The sequence below is a fragment of the Drosophila kikkawai genome, chromosome 3L, assembly GCF_030179895.1.
Source record: "Drosophila kikkawai strain 14028-0561.14 chromosome 3L, DkikHiC1v2, whole genome shotgun sequence".
NCBI classification, from domain to species: domain Eukaryota; kingdom Metazoa; phylum Arthropoda; class Insecta; order Diptera; family Drosophilidae; genus Drosophila; species Drosophila kikkawai.
Genome location: NC_091730.1, coordinates 21,814,270 through 21,830,414, shown reverse-complemented (window position 1 = coordinate 21,830,414; position 16,145 = coordinate 21,814,270). Strand labels below are relative to the sequence as shown.

The window sequence follows — 16,145 nt, the reverse complement described above, 5'->3', positions numbered from 1 at the left end:
GCTTTTATTCCAGATCAAGTTTAAATTTCCCGCGCAAAAGCTCATTACATACAGCGATAGTTAGTTATCGATGTTTAAGCATCGATTTGCGGCTTTTCTTAACCGTGTGACCAGTTGCCGTGAAGGTAAAAACCTTCTTTTTCTAGAAAAGTTAAGAATTACAAACTAAAAACCTGGCAACCACACCGAAAATTCATGTGTTTATAAACTATTAGCTGTTTTTACTCTTTATTTATATATTAAAAGCAACAAAATTTATATGAAATGAATATCCGGAACAACGATCCAGGGGCCGTTCAATATGGAAACTTCATGAACTATTATCAATTCAATTCGGCCTCGGAGCGGGTTAAACTTTTGCCTGACAAGGATATATGGCTCCCACCTGTGGAAGAAGGCCGGGAAACCCCCGAATACAAACCTTACTATGTGCTAGATGTGGGCTGCAATTCCGGCGTTTTCACCAAACTCCTACACAAACACTTGGAGCAGCTTCTGCAGCGACCTGTGACAATAATAGGTGTCGATATAGACGAACGCCTCATCGAACGTGCCCTGGCGGACAATACTAATACTTTAATCAGCTACAACTGCCTGGATGTCCTAGACGAGACAGGTTTTGCCTCCATAACGAGGCACCTTAATTGCTTACATTGCAAAAAGTTTGATGCCGTTTGCTGCTACTCCATTACCATGTGGATTCATCTGAATCACCACGATCAGGGTCTACAATCGTTCCTAAAGAAGCTATCGGACATAGCTGAACTCTTGGTGGTGGAGCCGCAACCCTGGAAGTGCTACCAAACGGCCGTGAGACGAATGAAGAGAGCGGGCGATGGCTTTCCGCTCTTCCCGCAACTCAAATGGCGTTCCGACGTGGAGCTGCAGATACAAAATTACCTGGAGCAGACACTGGGTCGCCGAAAGACTTTTGAATCCACGCCCACCAAGTGGCAGCGAAAAATATGTTTTTACAGATGATGGAAAATATCAAAATCAATTATTATTTATCCCTCTTTTCATATTAAAACAAACAATAACCTTTAAACATTTAAAGTAACAAAATTCATATTTACGCACACAGTGCATGAAGTCTAATCCACATTTAGCTTCCTAAACGAGCCCTCAATGCCAAAGAGTCCCTCGAAATCGATTGGCTTCCCCGGACGCAGACTCTCATCGGTGCCGTAGTTGGCGTTCTCCTTGAAGAAATCGCTGTACGCGTCCAATTTCTTCTCCCACTCGGCGACTATTTCCGGCACTGTTCCATTTTCGCCTCCGTATTCCTTGGGCAGATACTTCAACGGAATCTGATCCGTGAGCAGCTCCATTTTGTTGCCATGCACATACAGGCGAGACTGCATCTTCTTGGACATCATGGGCTTGAACATATTGAAGACCTGCTCGAAGCCGGTGATGGTGTTGATAAAGTGCTGGGCCTTTAGGCGCAGCGGAAGAGCCTCCTCCGAAAAGACGGTGAACTTCTTGGCCATTGAGGGAGTCATCTGGAACATGTGCGCCGCCGTAGCTCCCTTCATGTCCATAATGAAGACCACACCGTGGACGTTGGCGTAGTCGTCCTCCAAAATGGCAATCTCCTGCATTGCCTGGGCCACCATCATGCATTCTAGAATGTGGTATTTCTCCACGGGACACAGACCCATGCGCCAGATGGCGATGCGGGGTCCATTATCATTTAGAGGAGTGGGTAGGTAGATGATAGCCCTGTTTGTGCGATGAAATATTGGGAGATTTAAGTCGAATTGAGGAAGAAAAACAGCTTTGAAATTAATTAAAATTAAACCGAGCAAAATAAATGACTAAAAAATGTTTAAATTTTAGTTTAGATACAGTACACAGGCCCTTGCAACTTTTAATTCCGATAGCAAATCATTTTTCTATTGCTTTTGAGATAAAATATCCAAGATAAAGATACTTCTTAAGATAAGACCAGTTAAATGATAGTGTTTAAAATTAGCCACGGTCTTTGACCTTCATAATTACCCCGTTTGGTGGATTTCCCGGAATTTGCCCTCCGTCGTGCTGGTCACTTTGAAGAACTCGGGATATTTAGTGCGCAGTGTATAGAACTTGTCCAGCTTGGACTTGGCCCGCTCCAGGCTGAATTTGCAGCCTCGGAGGAACGCCACGAGGTGCTGGTCATCCGTACGCGGGTTCAGATGAGGCTGCTGGTCAATCCAGGTCTTGAAGGCCTGCAGATCGGCCTCCAGGCGGGCGGGATCCTCCTTTAGCTGCTCGATAGCCGCTTTTTGCAGCTCCGGCGTGAGTGGGCGGATTTGCGGTGCCATTTCTCGACCTGTTTTTTCTTTTAAGAGGAAATGCGAGTGGACTATTCAACGTTTCTTGGGGCACTACTTGCCGCCCAATCTACGTTCTATTGATGGTCGAATTATATGGCGCGTTATCAGAATGCCTGATAAGTGCCCGATTGGACTGCCATAAACTAAACAAAGACAAACATTGTGCAAAATGCCTCGATAACCGAAGCATTTCATAAGAAAGCTTCCAAATAGCCAACAATTGCGGATTCCCCTTCTTATCGATCGAGCGTGGATTTTAAATACAAATTAACAGCTTTATTGAATCTACTTCTGGAAGGGATAGTAGTCCAGTCCGGAGTTGTAGTTGTACTTCTTCTTCTGCGTCCTTTTCGCGGCCTCCACTATCTCCTGCACGTCCTTGCGGTAGGCGGGCGGCAACATCTCCTCGTGCAGCGTGCACTTGTGCTCCTCGGGCTCCTGCACCTTGAACACGTACCGGCGGATGATGTCAATGTCGCGGCCAAACTCCTCCTTCAAATCGGCGATCTGCGTGGGCGCCGTGTCGAAGGCGATGGTGAAGTGGGTGCCTTCGCGGTGAACCACGCCGTGTTCGCTGACTTTGTGGGGCAGGGCTCGCGTTCCGAGGTTCTCCAGCTTCCGGATGATGCCCCCCTTGTCAAAGATGGCCTCTGCGGTGCGCCGGATCACGGATATCAGTTCGGGCTGCCGGTAAATAGAAGAATTTGGTCAGGTTTTATGTAATCCTCGATTGGTCCGCACGAGGCAACTCACGCGTGGCAATTGGCGCAGCACCAGAGCCAGTTCGTAGGTAGGCATTGTCGCTAAGAGATTGTTTTAGCTGGTAATTGGTTAATTTTATTATTTAATGCCTTTAATACGGACGTTTTAATTGAATAAACTCGGCAAATCAATTTGTTGATTTGATCCAGAAGTTAACAGCTGTTTTCGAGAGGTGGAACGAAAACCAACGCTTATTCGATACTATCGAGGTATCCTAAAAGTCCGCGCGAGGATTGAATATTTTTAATAGCTATTAACAAGTAACACACAAACAACAATAAATTATTTGTTCCCCTTAATATTTATTGTTATAAAGAAGTGTGTATTCCTTGTTGTCTTAAATTAAAACTAATTTGGTAATCATTTTGACAAAAGAATAACAAATATTCACAAAGGAATACATATGTATTTATAAAATTGGTTATTGAAGTGCTTGCAATCGATTGAAAATTTATTTTAACCTTTTTTTATTTTTATTCTTATTATTTCTCCAACTTTCACAACCTTTTTGCATAATTGCGATAGTTTGTCTGCCGGAGTGCCGTCACTATCGCCGATAGTTCTATCGATGATTAGAGAGTCTCTGGTATCGGGGCGTCTGCGCCCACCTCTAGCCATACTGTTTTTTTATGCCGAAAAGAGAAGAAGCAACGAGCGGATAGTTTTCGTCTTTTTCGTTCGCCAAAAGGAGAAACAAATGCTTGCGTTGTGTGAGTGCGGGTGTATATTCGGATATTGTTGTGTGTGTTTGCGCAAATGTCGCCAGAATTATGACGCATACCAAAGTGCAGGCCCTCGATAAAACAACAAATGAGCAAGGAAATTAAGTTGCAACTTGCATTAACAAAACGAAACAGGGGCAAAAGAGTGAGAAAAGAAGCGGAAAAGTGCGTGCACTCGGCAATTGTGTTTACTTGTGTGTGTGTGTGTGTGTGCGTGTGTGAAGTTGTATGCGAAATTATGTAAATACAACAATCATTGCAATTCCAATTGTCCTCTCTTCTTTTTTTGAATTATGAAATGCAAGTTGCACTCTCATCTGAACTCTCCAACTCTCTTTTTCGCATTTCCCACTCTCTCTCTTTGCGCCGCCGCTGCAGCAGAAATGCCAGTGCATACAATTTTCCCTAATTAAATTTTCCTTAAAACGGCTACGTAAAGTTTAATAACAATTTCTCTGTTTGGTTAGTTAAATTCTTGCTTATTAGTTTCTACCTGCCGCTGCCGCCGTCTCTGCCAACGTCGGCGTCGCTGCACTGACACGTCTGCATTCACTCGTTTTTTTTTATTTGTTGGTTTTACATGCTTTCTTACCTGCCCAACCACCAAACAAAAAAAAGACTGCCGAATTGCTCTCTTTTCATAGAAAATTAAACATCGCGTCGCGCAACGCTGAAACCAACAGAAACCGAAATGAAAACGAAAAAGCAACTATCAAATTAATTAACCTTTGCGGGAAATACATAAAACCAGCTAACAGCAACAACAGCAGCAGAAATTCTCATCTTTTATTCTTCTTCCTTTGCTTCCCCCTTTCGCCGTTCCTCTTTGGATTATATTATCTACATCGTTCTTTGGATTATAATTATAACAACAACAAAAACAACAGTGGCAAGCGGAACAAGCAGAAGCAGCAGCAGCATCAAACTGGCCGAGTCGGAAAGCGCAGCGCAAAACTCCAACATGAGTTGGGGCACCGAGATATGGGTGAGTACTAAAAAAAAAGAAGTTTTTGCTGTATAGTTTCTAAGAAGCAAAATCGAGATTAGTGAATTTTTATTCAATTATTAGGAACAGCACTGGTTTTAGCTTACAATCAGTAAATGTATAATTACTTTGTTTCCGGAAACACAACATATTTTAATGGTATTTTATTATATTTTTGTTTCCTAAGGGGTTTAGATAAGGTTTATTGAATTTTAAATGCAAATATGTTTAGAATTTATTTCAGTTCCTAGAAATAAACGAAATTAAATTTTAAAAATACTTTATTCCATCCCATTGAATTTATACGAATTTCTTAGCTAGATGGTTAACTACAAGTACACGTTTTTATTATAAATAAATTGAATAAAAAAGCATCATAAATTTGTAGATTGTAAAAATTCTTTTACATTAAAAAAATGGCAAAGCCCAATAATATTTCTCTATATCTCCCAAGTTTCTTCATGTATTTCCAGTTGGAAAATCATGATCTGTTCTAATTAGAAACCCAATCCGAGTTAACTTAACCCTCTAGTGCCCAAGACCGCCTCTAGACGGGCAATGTTAAAAACACCGTTATTTTATTATTTTCATTCCTTTTCACACGGTTTTCCGTTTTTTCTAATTCAGGAAAGTCCAAAAATTAAGTTCGTTGCGTTTGGAATACATACTAGAGCTAGCGCAAGCTGCTGTATTCATTTGAAGTTGAAAATTTGTGCAAATCGGACAAAATAATTATTTTGTAGGTAATACGACATGTAAATACTTTTTTTTAAAATTCGAAAAAAATTAGAAGAAAAAATTGTACTGTGTTGCTGACAGTCTCAATGACATTTACAATAAACATTTTAACAAAAAAAATTTTTTACCTAATTTTTTGTTGGCCTATCTTTCCAGAACTGCCTTCATGCGGTCCAAGGTTTTAGTCGTATAAAACTCGATCCGAGCAAAAGTAAAATTTTTTCCAAAACAAACATTCACTTTTGATACATACTGAATCCAAAAATAATTTTTTTTTTTGAAAAAAAAAATTTGGGCACTAGAGGGTTATTTATGTCTATTAATTATTTCAATGTCATCGGTAGTTAACCAGAGAAAATCCAATCAAATGCTCTCGTGTAGTGAGAAATTTACAAATTGCTTCCCATAAGCCAAAGTGCAGGCAAATGTTTTAAGAACGCGCGCTTGAAGTCTCTGTCTCGTTCCCTTATACTCGCCGTCTCGCTTCCTCCCCAGGCCGAGCTGGAACTTGAAACTTTATAAAGAGAAAAAAACTGGTTTTGCGGGTTTTATGTAAATCGCTGCCATATGAGCACGGCCAGCGTGCGCCCCAAAGCAATATAGTATATATTTCTGGGATATTTCTCGCTGCTGTTTTTGTTTTCTTAGTTGTTTGTGTTCTGTGTTTCGGTGGCTCCACATTCCACTTCGATCCATCGAGCTCCAAGTTTTCCAGCACTGTGTCTCGACGTTATTATTATTACTATTTGATTTTTTCTATATAGTTTTTCCCATATTGGTGCTCTATTTTGAGATCTATTTCAAAAATACTTAATAATAAGACAAATTAAAAAATTTTATTAATGTTAAAACTTGTATTTGTAAAATTTGAAATTTGGTGTTCAATTTAGATAAAAGTTTTGTTTAGTTTAATAGTTTAGCCAAATTAATAATTAAGATGGTATGCTTGACGCTATACTTTACTTACCAAAAACAGACTTTTTCCCCACACAACTGATAAGATTCCACATCTAGTATTAGCTTGAACAGCTGTTTTCAGTTCTATTGGTTAATGGTCGGGGCGTTGACACGCCCTACCAGAGCTTACCTGTATTTCCAGGGATTTAAAATGGGAAAAAAGAAATGCATAATGCGAATTTTAGCTAGCCTCAGCTGCTTTTTCCCCACGCTTCAGCTCGATCTAGTTCTTTTATTTTTTGCTGATTTCAATTCAATTCGGATATCGATGGATTTTATGCCTTCCGCGTTTCGGGGGTAGTTTTCATTCAGAGCCGAAAAATCCACAGACAGCAGCCGGCACACCCTCAAAGTGTGTCTGTCTGGTGGTGTGCGTGGCAGTGTAGGTGTGCTTGTGTTTGTGTAAGCGGAAAATTTGCTTCGGCAGCAGCAGAGGAGGTTCCGTGATGTCAGGACCAAAATTGCAAGTCTAGACAGAGTTTTGCAACCTATTTGTTATACCATTTTCCCCTTTTTTCCCACAGTTTTCACTACTATTTTTTTCGGCAGCAAAGATTTTGCAGCTAGTGTCTGCTGTTAGTTTTAAGCTCCGAAGGCTTACCAAGTGTTTGTCTAGGGGATTTGCATAGAGTTCAAAAAGAGTGAAGAGACTGAAAAAAACTAATAATAAATGCAGCAGGGAGTTGAGGAGACTACAAAGTAAATAAAAAAGTCAAGTAATGGAAATATATTGCCACCAAAACCAGGCCAAACTATGTCTGTAGTTGTTTAAATATTTAAGAAAAGGCGTAAACATTTATAGAATGATATAAAAGGCATGTTAATTTTGCCAGAAAATAAGCAAAATAGGGTTATTTCCATGAAATATATCAGAAAATTACAGAGGTATCATACACGCAGATAGAAATTAATAAAAAATAGCAACAAGGCCAAACTTAATGCCTAAATTTTGAGAATACTTTTGTATACACAAAGATAAACGAAAATTTTCCAAGAAAATAATATTATCATCCTGTCTTTTTAAATTAATCATTAAATAAAATAAAGTTGCTTTTTATTCCAGAAATCAATAAAACCAGATCATATTCAAAAACCCGTTTTTATGTATGCCAAAACTAAAAAGTGCACTTAAGAGGTTAAACAAATTTAAGAATTAATAAGTATCATACAAAAAGTAATTTAAAAAGAATTCCCAAGAAAATAAATAAACAAATTCTTCTCATGCTTTATGGCCAATTCAACATTGTTAGAGTTTTCGCTTTATTCTTGGCTTCACGACTTTGTTTAGTGATTCATGATAGAGGTGGAAATCAAGTTTTAGACCCCCTTCTCCGTTGCCTCCTACGGCTTTTTTTGCAGACTCAATCACGTCGTATTGTTCGCTTAGCGAAAATCGGTAGCAGCCGGACAATATACAATACACAATATAATGCCCATAACTGTGTATATGACATTTGCATAAATGATTTGCACGCCACAGAAATACTCGATAGGCCACTTAAACCGCCTCTTTCGGCGGCCCAAAGAAAGTGTAACCAGAAAGATTTCGGTTAATTGAATTTGTGCATGGAAAGCGAAGCGGACGTCGCCTCTCGATGAAATTAAAATGAAAAAAATAATCATAATAATAATAATGTACATTTTTAATGCTAAAATCATAGACCCCCTCAGTTTCTTGGCTAATACCAACGTCGATCGAGCGCGTGGCTAAGCGGGTCAATTGCGGGGCCTGCATAAGCCAGCCATCAAGCTGGCAACAACAAACAGCAAGCGCCAGTCTCGGGTAATACAAAAAAAAATGTAAAAAAAACTTTCTTTGCATTTTTTGTTGCTCATTTTTTTATGAACAAAATTTTCACTTTAATTAAATTTAAAGCATGCGCCATCGTTGCTGCTTTGCATATGCAAAAAAATAAAGTTGGTGGGCTTACAAAAAAATTGGGTAAATAAAAACACTTTTGTGTAAGGTATTTATTTCGAGTATCGTGCGCTTTGTTTTTGTTTGAGGTAAATTTCTTTTTTTGGGAAATCTCCCCGCCTCCACGCATCTTTTATTTTCTTTTCCCCATCTCAGTCTCTCTACTTCTTGAATTTTCTTGTGTCTATAGAGTGGACCTAAAAATAGTTTGTGTTTTTGTAATTTCAAATTACTTTCGGGCCTAGACAAAGTAAATTGAAATAATGATGATGATTTGGTGTCAGAATATTTGGTAAGGCGAGCGGAATAAAACTTAATATTTACTTTTTTAAATTAAATAGGTAACTTGTTATTTTTTTAATATAGTACAGAAGGGGAAATAAATAAATAAGAAATTGTGTTGGTATTTTGCTTCAGTATTATTAATTATTGCTTTTAATCTCGACACAGTAGCATTATTTATAAATTAATGTAAACTACAAATGTTTTCTTACGTCAACAGAATTTGTTTTTACAAATGTTTTTATCCTAACTTCAACAATTGTTTACCTTTCGTATTTTCTTTTTATCACAAAACAGTTTTAAAATTATGTACATTTTACTTATCACTTTTAATCTAGCTTATCGGTCTTCTAATTTCCTCTGTCTTGACGAATAATTTGTCTTCATTAATTTGTTTTGCTGTGTCATACCCTATATAATCAGCTGGATTACCCGGAGAATACATTTTTCAAGAGCTCACAACTGACCGGCTCCTCCAGCACCAGCTCCTCTCCATATTTTTCCCTAGGCGGCAGCGTTCAATGCCATTGCGTTGTTGAGTGCAGCTGTTTAATGTTGTCGAGCACTGTGTAAATAATTTTCATGCAATTTGTGCTGCTGCTGATCGTTTTCGATCACTTTTCACATGACATTGAAAGGCCCAAGAAAACGAAATAAAATGAAACAGAAACAGCCACATTCACCGAGACGTTCACCCAAGCAATTAGCCAACAATTATGTTTCGAATTGGGGAACAACTTTAGGTTCAGTGTCTTTATTGCTCTCCATACCCCAAAACTTGTTGAGCGGCTAAAAATATGGCCAGAGACAGACTATATACCATTTTTTATGGCCTTTTGGGTGTGGACAAACTGCTGTAAGGAACTGTTGGAAATGTGTACCCCTCAAGCTCATATATCTTTTCGCAGCAGGTTATTCCTGGGGATGAATGCTTTTCTTCTATTTCTAACGTGTCGGCCATGATTGAAATTCTATCACCAGTTCGTACAGAGAAAGAGCGAACCCTGCTTGCTCAAGACTGCACTTGGATTTTCTTCTCCCCCATGTGAGATTTTCTCCTTGGGCAGAATTCCAATTAAGCCAAGGCAAGTGTCAGGGGCAGGACATCCCCGGAAACAGAACGGGGTGGACTCTGGCTCAAGGCCATCTCCTTCACTTGTTCCTTGGGTGAGTGGAAAACGCACCCTATCTGAAAATCTAAATCAGCATCGCCACCGTCGACGTCTCGTCCTTATCCTTATCGATTTTTTTCTACTTATCCTCCTTGCAATATGTCCTCTGAATATAATCAAAATAGTTTTGGCTGCCTCAGGGGACTTCCCCAAGTTTATGCTCGCCACAAGGGGTTGCAAAAACATTTTCGCTGATTTTATTGCAACCGGATATAAAGATTTCAGCTGAATTTGGCGGCAATTCGAGGCGCAATTGGAAAGCTGACTAAGGGGGGATACTTGCCAAATCGTTTGGGTTCTGAGTAAGGAGCTAATGTCTTTTCAAGTGTCAAAAGTGGCGTCAGTTGCAAATTTTTCTAAAGTACGTTTGACAGCCTTGTTCTGACAAAGTACAGTGGAACCAAGCTTTGAGGTATTTAAAAAATTTTAAATAGGTTTCTTATAGGTTTACATTAATATGAAGAAAGATTTTTAGGAAATTTGTTGTGTTTTTAAGTATTTGTGGCCAAATTTTATTGAACCTATTCTGGTTTCTTAAAAGCTGTACACTCTGTACATTCCATAGCAAATCTTTCACCATATATATCCTTCTCTGTTTGTCTCAAACCTCCTGACACAATTGAAAATTCTATTCACATCAGCTTGGCCAGTGCATTTTAAACTTAATACTTTTCGTTTGCATTTTTTTATATTTTATTTTCTGACTGCAAAGTTGCACGTTTTGAGGCGTCTATCGATTTCAGTAGCCTTCAGCCAGTTTGCGCCGCATGCATATTAAGTAGCCGCCAGATACTTTTGCCAATGCAGAAAAAAAGGCTTTTAAAATGCAAATTGTAGCCGTTGGAGTTTAACATAAAAATCGGTTGCGGCACCCGCGGTGACCATATGTGTAAGTGATATATGCCAGTTCTCTATGATTGCCCCAAATATCCATGTAAAATTATGTAGTACAATTTCTATTTGTTTTGTTTCTATGGTAAAACATTTGTGTTATGTTTTGTGCACTTATGTATAGTATATATAAATATAATATCACAGACTGGCTTTCGTTTCCTCTTAAGCCGCCACTCTGATAAGTTGACCAACTTAAGTATAATTTGTCCCTGAAGAGCGATAAAAGAGGGAAACCAAATGTTGAAAATATTTCGACACACACACATTTTTTTTTGTAGAACTTTATTGCACATTAAAATAAATAAAGAAGTGCAAAAGAACGTGAATAGAATGCTGCCGGATTTCCATGATTAACACCTTGGCATCTCCAAAAACAATTTGATTTGTTTCCATTCAACTAAGTGAGTCAGAAGAAGCTGGCTGATTTGTTTATAAATACCTGTGGCTGATTCAGCGAGAGAAAAATCTTGCATAGTTTATTTAACAGCCATTTGGCAAATTTATTATTTTATTTTTGAGAGTTTTTAGTTTTTATCGAGCATTTTAATACCATTTCCGCTCGGTTCGGTTTCTTTGTCAACGATATATGTGTCAGAGAAAAACTTATCAGCAAATCCATTGGCCCGTTCGTATGTGACTAAATTGAATGAACCTGTTGGCATGGTCATAAAACTCTATATAGACACGCACACTCACATCAGGTTGTTTTATATACAGACAGGTGACAAAAAAGATCCCTGGATGAGTTTATTAAATTTGTTTTTGGTTCTTTTTATCGCTCGGAAGTAGAGGAATTGCCTGGGGGACTTTATATCAACAATAGATTATGACACCCTAGGGAAGAAAGGTATAGAGAATTTGTTTCTATAATTTGATTGTAAATGTAGTCTGTTTTTATAGTTTAGTTAGCAATTAAAACAGATTACTTGAGATTAATAATTAATTTTAACCATGGTTTTTATCATCAGTAATGACCAGAATAGCATTTTTGAGACTTAAAAAAAAACACGAAATGGCTAAATATGTAAAAACTTAATTTAAATGAGTTGATATAGATCTAGTCCCAAAAATAATAAAACATTCATCTCCAAAGCTTGTTTACATTAAACAATTTTGTATTTATTTAGCTTTAATGCTTATTCTTAATTAGCATAAATAAATGTACGCACAATCGTATTATCTAGCCCAGAAAAATATTTTAAATAAATTTAAATATTTCCATCAACTACCTTAGGTTCATATTTTTGGCAAGAGTATGTGAAAATCAGCGATTTCCAGCCAAACATTATTTTGTTGACTAAGCACACACATATACCCATGCTCACCTACAAAGACTCGTAAACAGGGACCATATCATATCAGCAAAGGTTAATAAGTAAATATTAGTTAGACATTAGATACACACTGTGGATGGACGGACAGTGCTACGTATCGCTTAGAACCATTTTTTTTTTATTGTTCTTGTCTGCGGGGCACAAAGGCCAAATTCAATTATAGTTGCGGCCGGCAACAACATGGCCAAAATTGGGTGTGGTTCGAAATGAGTGGCGCGCAAAAAAAGTCCAGAACGAAACATATCGAAGAATTCGATTTTGGAGGGAATTATTTTTTAATAATTAAAATTCCGTCAAGATTTATGGGGTGTGGTTTGGCAAGCTAAAATAATGTTAATCATGCTCACACACAATCATAGGAAAATAAAGGAAAAACAAAATACATATTTCCCTCAGTTTTTAGTCGATAAGAACTCTTTTCCGTTGGCTTCATTATCAACAGGTTCCGGGGCTCAACTCTGACCCTGCCCTGTCAACTTGTGTTCAGCGATTTTTCTTTTATTTTTTCTCCCCCCGATTTATTAATTAGCCTCGAGATTTATGGCGGCTGCCCTTTTTCGGCTCCAGTTGATAATTATAATTCATTCACGCCGGCTGACTTTTAAAGGCGACATGTGGCCGCTGGATAACGATGGCACATGACCAAGTCAAGTCAAGGCCTGAAGTGTCCTCTCTCCAAGGGGATATTATGTATTGCAAGTGTATGTGCCATTTTGCGAGAAATCGGCCGCAAATAACTGTGGGCCACCCCATTTTCAGTCCCAAAAATGCACTCGAATTGAAGTGGTAAATGGGTCGTCATGGCAACCGATGGATGGCCTTTGTTCTCGGTCCCCTCGTGTGTGTTTTCTGGTTTCCCTGTTTCAGTTTGTAACACGTTTTAGCCGTTGATTCTAGCGACACGTTTTGTTATTTACATCCAGCTAGTTGATAAAGAAGCGTCCTTCCTTTTGAGTCACCGACTGACTCATTACATGGGGGTTGAGGGTGGTGTTTCTCTCTGGCTGTTGCTTCCACCCTCCCACGCACAACAGCTGGATGGATGAGTCATCAGCTGAGCCTGGCTGGCCTGAGCTGGCTGTCCTTCAGCCCCACGCCACCCACTCGGTACCAATGCCTTGGCTCGCCCTGGAGCCCTCATGTAATGCCGCTAACATTGCGGCAAAGTGCTTGATTATGATGTTTGTTTAATATATTTTTTTTTTTGCTGTGCCAAAGGGAACAATGTTGACTTAGGGGGTGCTGTGTATGCACTGCAGGAAATGGGGGCTTAAAAAAGGGGGGTTTTTATTTAAAGTATTGCTGGATGATTATTATTCCAAACAAAGAAGGCAATCAGCGGAGAATATTATAAAAATGCATAAGTTATTTCTTATCACACATAATATAATAAATATATTCAATAATTTCAAGGAATATATTTTTAAGGTCTAATTTTTCCCGAGTGTTCAAGGAAGCTGTCACAGATCCTGGTCCTATACAAAAGGAGCATTTTCCGCCTGCGCAAACCAAGTTCAAAGCCAGCCCGTTGAAAGAGCTGACAAAAATATGGTTAGTTGGGGGAGAGGAGTTGCTTTGTGTCCCTGTTTCGTCATCAAAATGGTTATGCAAAGGCGAAAACGAGGAATCGAGGACGCAGCCCGGCTTCGCTTTTATCATTGTCATAAACATAAACGCTGTGAAATACCCTGGCTAAAGCCGGGCTGTGCCTGCCTGCCTGCTTGGGTTTCCTTTAGTTTGGGTTTCGTTTAATAATATTTTTTTGAACCGCCTTTGTCGCTGGGTCTTCCTCAACCCCTTGACAAAAAAAAAAAGAATAATAATAACCGATGGCACACCCCGTAAAACAAATTAGCTTCATTTCCTGCCCACATGACAGGCGCAGCTTTAGCCCTGCCAAAATTCAAGTATTTTTTTCTGTTCAGTAATACATAAATTTCTCGTTCGTTGGCCATCTTGTTTGTTTGCGAAAAAATTTGAACAAACTTTGCTGTCTGTTTTTTATTGTATGCCGTGCCGTGGCGGCGTGGGCCAGTCAAGAGACTCCTCCACATGAAGCTATAGGAGCTATAGCGGAAATCGTTAAATACTCGGCGGCGGCGATAAGAGCTCATGTTGCATCAACATGTTGCGAAAAGTCACTGAACTGGGCGGCGTTGCATTAAAATCGATTCTGGACCCCGATGATCCACTTCACTCCACACTGACTCATCTCGACTCCCTATCCATATGTCGTTTTGGGGTCGCTTTCAATTTCTGCACAGTCCTGAATCATTTCAGGCATTTTTTCGACGCGTGTCAGGGTTGTTGTAATGTGTGTTGCACATATGAAGTGCTAGCCTTTTGTCTGCCGTTTGATGTTTTTATGATGGATTCATATAAAAAGCGTCCATTAACGCATAATATCGCATCATCATACTGAAGCTGCCTGCCGGTCTTTGTTTTTGTAGGTTTTTGCAGTGTTATGATCTCCTTGGTCATCGTGAGAAATTGCATTGATATGGGTTCAATGGTATCGCATGGATTCATCTTTTTTGCAATGATCGTAACATCATTAGAAGTTTTAGATCTAAATCTCTATTATATATAGTGTTATAATGTAATAATAAAACTAAATGAACTGCCAATGTCAGCGTAATACTTCCCTTTTCCGCTCCTGTGACTGCACTCATCTGGCAAATACTTGCTAAATTAGCTTGCAACATTGTTGCCACTCATACGTGCCACATATAATATTATTAAAAACGGCAGGCAGTTCACCGCCATAAAACTCTGCTAAACGACGCGGGCATGAGGTATGAGATGTAGTCTAAGGTATAGAGTACACTACACTGCATGCAAGGCATGCCAGTGCCAGTGGGAGCTGCAGATGGCGACGACGAAGGCATTAAAGTTGCGCGCTGCTTGGCGGCAAGTGGAGCAGACCAGAGCAGGGGGCCTCATGGGGGGTTAAAAAAGGGAGGCAGGCTTAAGGTGGGGGTTAAGGGAGGCAGGCATTGCCGGAGCAATGCACTCGCTGTCATTGTGGAAAACTGGCAAACTTGGAGGCAGCTGCCAACTATTTTGCATCCATGTGAGAGTGCCTTGTCCGTGTGTCTGTGCAATGTTTGCTTGTTTGTTGTAAAAAAGAAACAAGATGAGACGTCTACTTCAGTTAATACTATTATGGAAAGATGGTAGCGCGCTGATTTGACGACGAACAAGAATAAGTACTTTGCGGAAAGAACATTGACTTTGCCTTCGTTGGGTGGAGAGCAGTTTGCTTAATCAGTCAATATCGTCGTAGTGTGCCTGTTGTTACACATTATTTCCAAGAATAACTCAATTGGTTTATGGCCTTTATAAAGAGTGATTCACTGTAGAAGTCCTAAGTGCAGAATCAAGGTCTAATCAAGGGTTCCCCGCAAGGCGCCTAATTAAATCCAGTTTTTATCAGTTTTTAATTGAAATCAGCTTGCTATATATGTTACTTTTAGTGTTTAAAAGACCTTTTGTTTACTTAATTATAAAGTAAGAAAATACATATATTTTACTTTAAAATCTAAAAATAAAATATTAGTGTTTACTGGCTTTTAGCTTTGCAATTTAGCTTAGAAATCCTACAAAAAATACAATTGGTCAAACTTTTATATATTAAACAACATTTCTAGAATTATATATAGTTCTTTAATTTAAGAAATTTTATCTTATATTGTATTTTATTAACCTTTTTTCTCTTTCTCTGTTGCAGGTAAGTTTCAATTTACATTAATCAAGCGACGTGAGTCTCCCTTCGAAAAAAGAAAGAAAACTGCTGGGTAAACAATTGGGCAAAAAGCGCCGTGAGTAAAGAAAAGTCTCTTTCGACTTGAACTGGATCGAGTGGAATGAGTTTGGAGTAAATTAACTCACCTCGCCGGCAATGGCAATGCATTTGCCAGTGCGAGTTTATTTTTATAAGGCTTCGGCGCATTTATTATAAACAAAACCGAATTGATAGCCGCGATATAATGTTTACGTTAACATTGACTGCCAGTCAGTGGATCGATCTTGAAGCCGGAGAACAGAGAAAAGAATAATC

General features: G+C 39.0%; 4 protein-coding genes across 8 annotated transcripts in view; 2 read left to right on the top strand and 2 right to left on the bottom strand.

Moving 5' to 3' along the window:
- Positions 1-156: 156 nt before the first annotated feature.
- On the top strand, positions 157-1,048 carry LOC108078974 (probable RNA methyltransferase CG11342). The gene has a single exon (XM_017173143.3). The coding sequence runs from the start codon at positions 265-267 to the stop codon at positions 979-981; it is 717 nt and encodes a 238-aa protein (XP_017028632.1). The 5' UTR covers positions 157-264; the 3' UTR covers positions 982-1,048.
- LOC108078973 (retinol-binding protein pinta) lies at positions 984-2,382 on the bottom strand. Its single transcript, XM_017173142.2, has 2 exons — positions 2,005-2,382; positions 984-1,725 (listed from the first exon to the last, which is right to left on the bottom strand). Exons 1-2 carry the CDS (start codon positions 2,307-2,309, stop codon positions 1,095-1,097), a joined length of 936 nt encoding a protein of 311 aa, XP_017028631.1. The 5' UTR covers positions 2,310-2,382; the 3' UTR covers positions 984-1,094.
- A 193-nt stretch (positions 2,383-2,575) lies between these two features.
- mRpS6 (mitochondrial ribosomal protein S6) lies at positions 2,576-3,270 on the bottom strand. Of its 2 annotated transcripts, XM_017172581.3 has the most exons (3): positions 3,186-3,270; positions 3,075-3,124; positions 2,576-3,005 (listed from the first exon to the last, which is right to left on the bottom strand). In XM_017172581.3, exons 2-3 carry the CDS (start codon positions 3,117-3,119, stop codon positions 2,607-2,609), a joined length of 444 nt encoding a protein of 147 aa, XP_017028070.1. In that variant the 5' UTR covers positions 3,120-3,124; positions 3,186-3,270; the 3' UTR covers positions 2,576-2,606. The 2 variants fall into 2 exon arrangements, with proteins under 2 accessions (XP_017028070.1, XP_017028069.1); XM_017172580.3 differs by having other exon boundaries at positions 3,075-3,259.
- Positions 3,271-3,672: 402 nt separating this feature from the next.
- The window catches only part of Cip4 (formin-binding protein 1-like Cip4), a 36,410-nt gene continuing 23,937 nt past the window's right edge, over positions 3,673-16,145 (top strand). For all 4 annotated transcript variants that reach the window (XM_017172884.3, XM_017172883.3, XM_017172879.3 and 1 more), the window contains exons 1-2: positions 3,673-3,793; positions 4,693-4,790. In XM_017172884.3, the coding sequence (XP_017028373.1) occupies positions 3,781-3,793; positions 4,693-4,790 (111 nt within the window). In that variant the 5' untranslated portion in view covers positions 3,673-3,780. The remainder of the gene's footprint in view (positions 3,794-4,692; positions 4,791-16,145) is intronic.

Excerpts from the sequence above, each read along its gene's own strand:
- LOC108078974 (XM_017173143.3), top strand. The coding sequence starts at position 265 with ATGAATATCCGGAACAACGATCCAGGGGCCGTTCAATATGGAAACTTC.
- LOC108078973 (XM_017173142.2), bottom strand. The coding sequence starts at position 2,309 with ATGGCACCGCAAATCCGCCCACTCACGCCGGAGCTGCAAAAAGCGGCT. Across the intron at positions 1,726-2,004 it reads CGGGAAATCCACCAAACGGG|GGCTATCATCTACCTACCCA; the intron begins GTAATTATGAAG and ends TCGCACAAACAG.
- mRpS6 (XM_017172581.3), bottom strand. The coding sequence starts at position 3,119 with ATGCCTACCTACGAACTGGCTCTGGTGCTGCGCCAATTGCCACGC. Across the intron at positions 3,006-3,074 it reads TGCTGCGCCAATTGCCACGC|CCCGAACTGATATCCGTGAT; the intron begins GTGAGTTGCCTC and ends ATTTACCGGCAG.